Genomic DNA, 11,576 nt, shown 5'->3' on the forward strand with positions numbered 1-11,576 from the left:
CATGGCTACACATGGCAAAATGAGGTAAGGTCTCTGACATACATTAAAACCTCCAAAGTTATTTGTCCTAAAAACTCTTTGAAAGAAATGAAGGCTGTCTTTATCCAGCAATGAAAAACTGATTGGTCAATTAAAACATGCTACATATACAGAGATAATCAAATGAAGTAAATTTAAAATACCAGGTTTGTTAGAAACACTTTACTCTTCCTATGTGTTAAATCCTTTAATACACATTTAAGAATTTGGGATACGGAAATTAAATGATACATTCTGTTAGAAAGACTGTCGGATTTTACTGTCAAGTTTTTGTGTTTACACTGGAATAATATAAGAGCCAGTGAAATCACATAAAAATATGTGAAAATTCTATTTGCAATCTGGAAAAAAAATCCCTAATTCTAAACTTCAAAAAAAATTTTTTTTAATATGAAACATATTTTATATACTAATGTATGACAATTCCAGGCAGTGGAATCCACAAAGAAACAGAAAAAATAAATTTAGACTTAAGTCTTCTAAACTTTGAATGCTTTATGAGGTGTCTCAATATAGTAAAAGAAGAGACCCCAGCCCTGCACTAATGTTTTGGGTTAGAGACCATAGGCAAAACATGTAACACAGCTTCAGACGCCCTAGTGTATCACCCCAAGAATTTAGATGTATCTCCAGAGTTCCTGGTTCTTTGTCAAAGTCCATCATTCCATTCAGAAAACACCTGGGCACCTAAAGTACCAATAAGTACCCAAGTTTAAGCAACTAAATTACCTCAGGTGTTTACTTAGGTTACTTGCTCTAGTATGTTGCAATGCTTTATGCTGATCTTTCCACCTGAGAAATTCACCTTTGCTACACTGAGCCACAATCTTTATAATAAAGAACAAACTATGGATATTGAGGCAGGGGGCACAAACTGACCCAGAGCAGCCTTCCAAAGCTCCTCCTAAGCTGAAATGAGGTACAGTCCACACAGTCAAACATCACTGATTTGTTGTCATTGCTTTAGATAAACCAGTCTGGCCACGAGATATTATGTAGTAAGTATTACAGATATCAGGGTGCATATGAGGTCTTAATTAAGCATATATCATTTTTATGCACTTTGCACATACTCTAAGCATGTGTTTAAATTCTCACAGGAATTCCTTTATACATTTATATGTGTGCTTAAATAGCCTTTCAGAACAGAGCTGTTTTCTTGAACTGTTGTCATAATTTAATGACTTAGGAGTTAGAAGTCAGGTCTTTAAAATGTATATAATTTAGTCTGCAATTAGCATCAACAAATAGGTTCAACTATAGAATACCCATACAAAAGTTTGCCCTATTTTCCCCCCAAGTACCATAAAACACATTAATCATTAAGAAAAAAAACTGTTATAAAAATGTAAATAGGACATCAGAGCTCAGATAGTTTATTCATTGGTTCAGATAACAATCAATGTGTATTTTTCAATTTATGAATACAAAATTTCATTCAAAGGGCACATAATTACTGTAAAGCAAATTTCCACCAGAAACTCATGTCTATCCACAGAGCGTTCAGCCACATAAACTGAGCTGTCTTCAGGACTTGGAAGAAATCCAAAGGATCAATGTAGTCCTACCACCCAGACCAACGCATCAGGCACAGTATTAGTCCATATGCAAGCTGAAAGCATTGGACTTTTCCAACCTAACACTAGAAACAGCACTGCCAAGAGCAGAAAGAAAGACCATCATGGACCTTTCTCACCACAGTGGGACACATACAGTCCTGGGGCACCATTCTAGAAACTGAGCAATAATTATGATCAACAAAACAGCAGGAGTTACTGTCAAAATAATTCCTAAAAATGAAATAAAATTAAGAAAATTTATGTCTCTATATTTTCTCTGTTGCTTTTTTTTTAACAACTATCAAAAGTTTTTATTCTAATAAACTGTATGCAAAGATACCAACATAGCTCTACTAGTAAACTTTTTCAGCTTTTCTATTTAAAAAAAAATCTTTGGATCCCCCTCAAATTCAAACTTTTATATTGTACAAGTATGGCTCTTCTACAGCTTTGCTATTTTCCATAAGTGTTGATTTCCCAAACAGGATCAGGATGTTCATATGACTCTCACATTGTTTCCGTGTTTTCTGTACCAAGATAGATCCAACCTTAATTTTGCATGTCATTCTGGACTGAATTCATAATTAATGGCATCAGTTAGATCATGGAACATTTCAAAAAAAAAAAAAAAGCTATGTCAAAATGCCTATCACATATAATTCTTTCTTTAAAAACATTTACTTAATGCATACCAGTTTCTGCTTTGAGTGTTCCTACTGAACCCTCTAAAAAGTCCTATGATCCACAGTGTTTTAAGACTGTGAACATTTAAGCATCATTAATGATGCTTACTGAATTCTTTCTAGATTGGAAATATTTCATCATACAGCTGGATGCAGTGTACAGCTGAAAGTTCACTCTTAATTTTTGAAACTGTGTTTACAGAAAGCCATAGACATTCTTGCTGACATTAGTAAGAAATGCCATAAATTAAACAGTGTATGTTTTACTCTGCTTTACTTCTCTTCAAGCTAAGTGCACTTCCAGGAAAGACAAAAAAAAAAAGCCAGTTGACTTTACAGCCTAAAATTCTTCAATCCCGAGTAACAAACAAGGACTGTGATGACCCACCTGTGTATACAAAACACACAGTTCACGTGTTCTGTGTGCACAACATACAACAGTGCTGTTTAATAAAGGGAGGCAAGCACAAGCAAATGCTCTGGATATACAGAACTCACAATATACAACATGAAATCAACAGTGCAAGAATACAGCACAGGCACTAGCCCTGGAGAAAACCACTGCACAAACCATGTGTTAGAATTAGATTATAAATGGCCAGTCATTGTACTGAACTTACTGCTGTACTTAGAAAAGTGGGTATCATGTTTCAAATTCAACTGACTAGCTGGCACACTTCTTCCTAAGCAGCTTATTCGAGTACAGTACAAAAAGCAATCACATGGTGTGTTTTGATTTTGGTCAATGGGCTAGTAATTCAGCAGTGGTGCAATAGCTAATTGAACTGGGGCACTACAGAACTTTGGTAAACTATGAATACCTGAACTGTTGTTGTTTACAGCACTAAACCTAGTTTTAAAATAGCAAGATTTTGTAAGAGAGTATAAACACTATTATTTTGGAGAGTTAACATAAAATTTTCCCTGATAGGGAACTCGGAAATAATATAAATACCTTGACAAGAGGTACTGGCAAGATAATCATAAATACATTTTAATTTAATCAATTTCCATTGTGCTAGGCCTTTTCTTTCTTTAAGGAACAAAAAACCAATCCAAACCCCCAATTTACTCAAGTTCTAGGTCAACAGTGTTTCAGGTCATTTTGTCTTCTTTTGCTATGCCTAGTTTAGTGTTGAACACTAGCACTGGACTGTGTACTGCAGACCTTCTCTGCTTTGAATACAGTCAAATGCCATAAATTATTGTGACAACGCTCTGACTTAAGAGCATGATGAAACTTACGATCAAAGCTATGCTGGAGATCGCAGGAGATACAACTAATGTCTGAAGTTAAGCCCTATCACCCAACATGGCCAGTAACCCAGTTTCACTCCACTAAATCCAGGTACCTTGAAAGTAATGTTGCTCTTACCTAACCTGCTCCCTAAGTTTTACACCTCCTCTGCCTCGATGATCTCCCACAAAAAAAAAAAAAAAAAAAAAAAAAAAAAAAAAAAATTCCCTTTCTTTGTTTTGTAGGCTTATTACGATGGCATGCCTAATTTCCTCTGCAAGCAAGGGTAGAAGCTATGGGTGAGGGTATGGGGTGAAGCTATGTCTTTTTACACAGAATTCCACGATGCAATGCCTTGTCTGTGATAAACACTTCCCTCTGCGATTAAAGTAGCAATTTGAAGATGGAAATATCAAATGAAGGGTAATTAATACATTGTATGTATGAGCCCAGCAGTCAAAACATAAGTTCTGCACCACAGCTAGTAACAGAATGAACAAGGACCCTGCAGACGCATTGAAGGCAGGAAATTCAGTACCACTATATTAATAAAATGACTGCCTGTGACTTTAAACCCTGGCATGCTTGTACTTGGCGAGAGAGTGAACGATTTATTGTTACTATGAAGGATGCAGGAATGGAAATGAAGATGAGAGGGGCAATGATAATGATGATAGGGAAGAACAGGTTAATATCCCCAGCATTTGATGAGGAACGATGTCCCTACCTCAGTAAGCTGGATAAGGGAATAGCTCCAGATCCACTGCCCAGGATCCCTCCTTTCCTCCCAGAGAGGAGTTTCTCCACCAGAGCCACATTCCCAGTGCGAGCGGCTTCCAGCAGTTCCTGGTCCTTCCCCATGGTCGGGAACCAAGCAGCCCCCCCCGGGAGAGCTGCACCCCGGGCACTGCGGCCCCCTCCCTCCACAGAACGCTCTCCCCTCCCCAGACCCTGCCTCAGAGCAGAGCACAGCAGAGATTCCTGCAGTCCCTTCCAGACCAGCAGGAGCAGCAGCAGGAGGGAGGAGGAGAATCACCTCCTCCTAGTTTCACTGGATCATTTCTGGGTGGAGTGTGGAAGAAGGGGGGAGGGAGGGAGAGAGGGAGGACGAGGCCAATAAAGAACCTCCCCCCCACTTCCATGCACACACAGCCCCGGCTGAGAGGATGGGGCGGGGGGAGCTGGAAATCTCGGCCCCTATGGCCGGACGGGTCGGCGGGGATAACAACCCTCACAGATGGATGGACGGACGGACGGAAGCGGGGAGGAGCGGGCGGAGGGAGGGAGGAGGCGCAGCGCTGCCGTGCCAGGCCCGTTGCTGAGGAGACGCGGCTGGCGCGCTCCCAGTGGCTGCCCGGGCGCGGCGCCCCTCCGCCCGCCNCCCCGCGGCGGCTCCGAACGGCCTCAGGCAGCGCCGGGCCGGGGCCGGCTGCCCGCACTGAGCACGGGGGGCGCGGGAGCAGAGGGAGCAGAGGGCGGGTCCCGCCCGCGGGGCGATTGCCAGCAGGTGCGGGCCGGGCGAGGGGCCCGTGGCACAGTGCGCGAGTGTGTGGGGCGGGGGCGCCGGCAGCATTCCTGCCCGTCCGGCCAGCGCCGGGGCGCGCACGGGCAGCGCCGGCTCCGCTGCGCGAAGCGGTGCAGGCAGACAGGAAAACCCGGGCCCCGCGGAGGTCAGGAGGGAATCGGGCAGGCGGCACTGCCGGCACCTGCCGCACGCCAGGATCGCCGCTTCTCAGTGTTTCCAAGGATGAGAAATACTGAGTATAGGTATAACTGAATATATTTGGTATCAAATCCTGTCAGCCTTTCTGGAGCTCCCGGTTCTGTTACAGACAACTTTTAAATTGTGTGACTTTTCCGGGCACCAAAATTCATAATTCCTTGTGGATTTTGGGTTCTTTCAAGCCACGCTGCAAATACTGAGTGCTGGCCAACTCATAGGCACAGCACCTATGCTTGACAAATGCACCGTTTGATACTGTGCATGTGCGAGAACTAAATTATAGCCCATTGTTCCTGTTTTAGTTAGTAATTGGGGTAGGTAGGACCATAGGCAAGTAAGTTATGATCCCTCACCCTTCCCCCACTGGGATCAGTGACACTCTCCCTCCCATGTGTTCCCACTCTCCTCTTGTGTTCACAAGATGCAATGGGAGCAGTGGCAAAATAACATTGTGTTGGGCAGGATTCTAATGTCATGTTTTTGGAGACTGTTTATTACACCAAACCTATGATACATTTAAGGCAGTGGAAAGATCCTTGTTGATTTCACAAATTATTTGTTTTAGTCCCTGTCAGTAACAGTTGTTTTTGTGTTTCTATTAGCTAATTAAGAAATTTTAATATCTTAAAAATTGTTAGAAATTTCGTTGTGGGGTCTGATTTTCTCTTACAAAGGAAGAAAACCCCAATCCTTATGGAGATCTATCATTTCAATAAAGTCATCCACATCAATAAAGCCATCCAGAAACAAAAGAGTATATTTTAGCTAGAAAATATAATGTACATAGTTTATAATTTTCAGGATGTAAAATATCTTCTCCAATATTGTCAGCAGGACAGAGAACTGAACGCATGCATAAAATTATTAAGGACTCTGTAACTACAGATTTTCTTATTGAGTCTGATATAAATAGCAATTTTAAGGCCTGATTCTGTGATCACAAGTGTTTCAATGTGGTTTGAATATATAACTGTATAATCACATGAATTAGGATTTATAGTTTAAGTCCTTAGCCACAGCAGTCACAGTGGAAAACTGTAATTTAAAGCTGGACTAAAAAGTTGTATCTTGTTGCCAGCCACTTGAGCATTAACTAGTTCCAAAGTTAGCCATAAACTAAGAGCACCCTGCATTCTGAATTTGTGTTAAGGTTGCCATAACCTCCCTGTATTCCCTCCTTGCTTTTGATTTTGTACGCAGTCACATGCATTGCCTGATAAACACCTTCTCACATGTGTCCTCTGCATGCTCTGCCTTGAAGAGATTCCTTCAATTTTGCTGAGAGCCTCGGAAGAGGTGTCGGCATTCGGCGAAGAGCTAATTGTAAGGCAGGAGTGTGTGCATAAACCTGCACATTTGTGAAAAATTAGATTAGAAGCAGATGCTAAGGAAAATCTCAGGTTTTCAAGAATTTGTATTGTTTATATGGTTGGATCAGCAGATGGCAAATATGACTCAGTATAAACGTTACATAATTCTTCTAGGGAAAATAAAATCTCAAGACTGTGCTCTAATTGAAATGATCGTCCAGAAAGCTGTTGAAGAGCAGTAAGGAGAATCAGCACAGAAATATCAATGGAGCAGATGCATGCAGTAGCCAGCAAATTCAGAAAGATTTTATGAACGTAGAAAGGCTCCAAACCCCAATAAACCCATAGCCTAGTGCACAAAAAAAAAAAAACTGTGAAGGCCAAATAGAATTTAGTTTCATTAACAAATACGACAGAGTAATTCAATCAAATTGAAAAGTGAAAAGGCATGTAAGCAGCACTGTTTAATGGAAGGGTTAAACGTGGATAAATTCTAAGGGCTACTGAAGGGAAGAATTGAGAACATGGGCTGGTATGTTTCCAGACACGAAATCGACAGTGGGCTGTAGTAAGAAAAACAAAGTATCCAGACTGAGTTGAATGTAAATGGCCAAACCCATTCATTAGATTAAGTGGATTCCTTTGTGTTTTTAAATGTCTTATGTTTTTTGCTCCTGGTAATATCAGGACAAGACTGTGGAGTGTTAAAAGATGTATGTATGATAAATAAGTGAATTAGACACAGAATGTAGAAACATAGTTGTATAATTTGCAGTAGTTACAGATGAGAAAAATAATATGTAAAACAGCAAAGAGATCCTTCAAAATGTTGCATGCTTTTTGAGCAGTGATGTTCCATATGACAGCAGAATTTTGCTTCTAAGGTTTTAGTATTTGTAAAGACATTTTAAGTTATGACCACTGCAGCTGTCAGTGTCTAAGTGGCATCACACCTTCAATCTCAAAATTTCTCTCAACACAACATATGCTTTACCTTCTGTTTTCTTCCATTTTCTAAAATACCAGAGAGAGCACTTAGCCTACCTAGAAATTCTTTAACTGGTTTGTCATTTGAAAGGACTAGAAGTGACTATAAAAAGCAGGGAGTTTCCTTAATGTTTGTACAATGCAACTATCACTTGGCTTTGTTCTCATATCAGGGTGACAACTTCTTCATTTCTTCCTCCTGCAGCCTCCCTGAATTAAAGGCAAATTAAATGGGTGCTTTCTAACATGCCATGACTTTTCCCTCTTTATTTTCAAGCAGATGTGTGGAAGAGAGTATGAAAAACTGAGTTGTAGGCATTGAAGAAAACACTAAATCCGTGATATTAAAAAATAGTCGTGTAGAATAGCAAACATTTTGACATAATATTTCAGGACTATGTATTATCAGTTCTCTCACGTAAGAATATAGGGAAGGCTTAAGATCCCGATTACAAATTCTGAGTGTTATTCTGAAACAGAGCACAAAATGCTAGAATAAACCATCAGCTCTTTTTGACAGCAGAAAATAAATTAGCATTAAATAGGCCTGATTATTATTCTAATTTTTTTTTGTGAAGGCTGCCCAAGAGAAAGCAGCACTTTTCATGCATCTGGATGGCAAGTGTTTTTCAGTCTTGATATTGTCTTTTGCTCTTTAGAGTGTATATCTATAGCATAAAAAAGAAACTGAGTTTCAAGCCATGAGCTCTTGAGGCCAGGTGTGAATGCCATCATGTCCTGGTTGCCTGCCAAGGTGGAACCTGGATGCAGGTCAGCCCTCCTCAGGGATAGGCTCAGCAGGTAGATGGCACAGTGGACATGGCCTCAGTTTGGAAAACTGGGACACACCATAATACTCACATGACGCTTAGTTTAGCTCTCACCACTGAAATATGCAAAAGGACTTGCATCCTCCCCCACTGTAAAAGTAAATTATAGAAACTGAAGGTACTAAAACTAACTCATGAGGGATATAAAAACACCAAGAGTTCAGAGATCTTAAAAAACTGCATGGATTCTTGGACTCACCCAATTAAGTACACGCTGAAGTAACGTGAGAAAAAAGCCATTTTTGACAACTTACTCACAACAATCCTGTCTCTGACTGAACAATTCTGACTAGATTCCATTTTCTATAAACACTTACATCCTTTCAAGCATGTTGGAAATTTGCATGGGAAAAGAATGGAAAACCAGTCCCTTGGTGATATTGCGCAACAGTAAGACACTGTCTCAGCATTTGCAGTGACCTCATGGCATCACCTTTATGGGGCTCTGAACACGACAGGGAAGAGCAAAAAATTAAACTGTGATTCTGTTTCACAGCCAATAGCCTACAGAGTCATCTGAATATACCATGGGAAGTGTGCTGCATTCCCCACAGGGCTGAAACGTCCCACTGCTGGGAAGTGTCAAGGACACACAGACTGCAGGTTGTGTCAGCACTGGAGAGCCAAACCTCCAGAATATGGGGATGGGATAGTGCTGACAGAAAGTCAGATCTGTCTGCTGTGCCATTTCCAGTGCAGCTGTGATTTTGCTCTGATGGCAGATGCTAAGGTTAACTGGGATATCTATACATATCTTTACATGTATTTCTTGTGTCAGAGCAGGTGGGATTAGCAGTATGATTGTTCATCCAGTCCTTCTGCTCTGTGTTAGGTTTACATCAGTGTGCTATCAAAATATGCCTGAGACTATTTTTCATGCGTCAGAGAGAAATGCACAATCAAATGTGGATACAAGTTGGTAAGAGCAGCATGCTGATTAGATGCCCAATCCAGTGTGTGCTGACAGATACAGTACAGTATTAAAGCTTTGTCTGTACTGCTTGATGCACAGCTTATTGCATAAAAAACAACTTGTTTCTACCTTTGATACATTGCAACCTCTTTCGGACTATAAAATATTTTCCTCTTCTTATCTTCCTTTGAGGATATGTACAACATTGCCTACACATCAGATTTTGACTGCCTGTAAGAAGGATCATAGAGAAGTCTCAGCTGAAACATGCAAGTGACAAGGGACTGCAACTGCAAGTACAGACAGCTGGTAGAATTGTGTGCAAGTGTTATCCTTGCTCTCCATCAGTAACATCCAGGAAAACAGCACAGGGGGCTGGTGCACTGTAAGGCAATAGCATAGCTAGAAGTGTTCTGTCAGGGGGTCTATTCTGGTTTTGTCTCTTCTAATAGTAACTATCCTATGTGAATACATAGTGGTAAATCACTCCTCAGAATTGATAGAAGTGGTTGAGTGAACACTCATACATTGTGCATTCTTTAGGTATGTTTGTATTTGTGCGTATGTGCAGTAGTGACCAACAAGGCAGAATGTATTTGAAATTTCAAAAGAGAAATACATGACAAAAAGATTTTTGATTAATGTTGCAGTGGGAATTAACCTGGAACCAAATGGACACAGCACTCATTTTTCTCAGTATAACATTGTCAAATGTACAGTCTTCCACTGATTCTCTTACTAGCTTTAATTTACCAGATCCATGCAAGTTTTAGCTTTGATGCTTATTCTTAACACAAATTATGCAGATAGCTAACTTTGCACTGGATTCTTGGTCTGGACAGGTTTTTTTTTGTTTTGTTTTGTTTTTTTTTTTCCACTGGATATAACTATTTGTGGTGAAAAAAGTATTTGACATTTCAACTACCAGGGCTTTTCTTTTCTTTTTTCTACCAGGCCAAGTCCAAGGTGTTAACTGAAGTTACAGTCTCATAAGCAAAAATTTTGTTGAAACAAATCAATAAATAAAAATAACTTGCCTGCACCAGATTCAATTCCTCAAAGAGTCTGAAGAACCTGAGATCTAACACTCACAGAATTTAAATGATAACGTGTGAGCTATTGGTTTCAATTGGCCTTGGTATTAGATGAGTGGAAGGTGGCAAATGTGATCCTAATAACTCCTAGGGGGCTTGAAGGAGACCTGGAGAACTACTGGAGTTGATTTGCATGCTTGGAAAATTGGTAGACACCTGCGTGCCTACGTGAAGATTCAGTACAGCTTTTGGAGAAGCAAGTCATGTCTCGGGTTTCTGTAGCAGTTCTTTGGAGAAGTCAAAGAGCATATAGAAAATTGCAAGTCAATCAATAGATTGTATTTGGCTTTCCAAAAAGCTTTTGACAAGGTCCTTAGAGAATACTTTTAAAGAAATCAAATTGTTATTAAGAGGGACGATTCTCTTGTGAGTGGTTAAAGGAAGGAAAGTGAAAAGGAAAAATGGCCAGTTTTCACATCAGTGAGAGGCTGCCAGTGCAGCTGTGTAGAGGTCTCTCCTAGGACCTGCACTGTCCAGCAGGCTCATAAAGAGCCTCTGAAGAGAATAAGAAATGAAATAAAGCAGCAAAACAACAGGTTTCAGGACAGCTTGGACTAAAACTACATGAGCATGCAAAACTACATCATTCTATTAGATAGTAAAAGAGAAGGTGGAACTCAACATTGTCAAAAGAAAGGAATAATTCTTCAGTGGAAGGATATTTTGGATTCCCCTTTTACAATTCCAAAACTGCTCTTACATCTCCACACGTGTCTATAAAAATGTCCATTTAATGCTATATTGTAATCAAAACAGCAAACACAATTATTGGGAATTATCAGGAAAGGAAAGGAGCATCAATATGTCAGTGTATAAAACCACTGACTTTGTCCTGTCTCAAAAACATTACATTACAAATAAGTAAGGTACAGTAAAGGCAAAGAGCTATGATCAGATGTATAGTATGTACAGTCTTTGTAAAGCCTAAATAGACTAGGCCACTCCAGATTAAAAAAAAAATATAACCACAGGGAGATATAAATACAAGTATATAAAATAAGGGATGTAGAAAAAATATAAAACAATTATCTTTCCTAAAGAAGAACTTAGCAATCACAGTGGTCAGGGGACAGACTTAAACCAAGTAAACATATTGTTTTCATTCAAATATTTTAATTTAGAATAGGCTTGGGGTTGTTTTGTATTCCACTTGGAAACACATGCTTTTATTCTGAGAAATCACATTACATGGACCTGCACA

The 11,576-nt window shown here is 39.9% G+C and overlaps 1 protein-coding gene across 1 annotated transcript in view; it reads right to left on the bottom strand.

The window, feature by feature from the left end:
* ANKS1B (ankyrin repeat and sterile alpha motif domain containing 1B) overlaps window positions 1-4,379 on the bottom strand; it is a 406,509-nt gene extending 402,130 nt beyond the window's left edge. The window contains exon 1 of the mRNA XM_041409745.1: window positions 4,246-4,379. Within this exon, the coding sequence (XP_041265679.1) occupies window positions 4,246-4,379 (134 nt within the window). The remainder of the gene's footprint in view (window positions 1-4,245) is intronic.
* Between the last annotated feature and the right edge of the window lie 7,197 nt (window positions 4,380-11,576).

The sequence above is a fragment of the Onychostruthus taczanowskii genome, unplaced genomic scaffold (assembly GCF_017590055.1).
Source record: "Onychostruthus taczanowskii isolate IOZ18803 unplaced genomic scaffold, ASM1759005v1 scaffold31, whole genome shotgun sequence".
Classification (NCBI taxonomy): Eukaryota; Metazoa; Chordata; class Aves; order Passeriformes; family Passeridae; genus Onychostruthus; species Onychostruthus taczanowskii.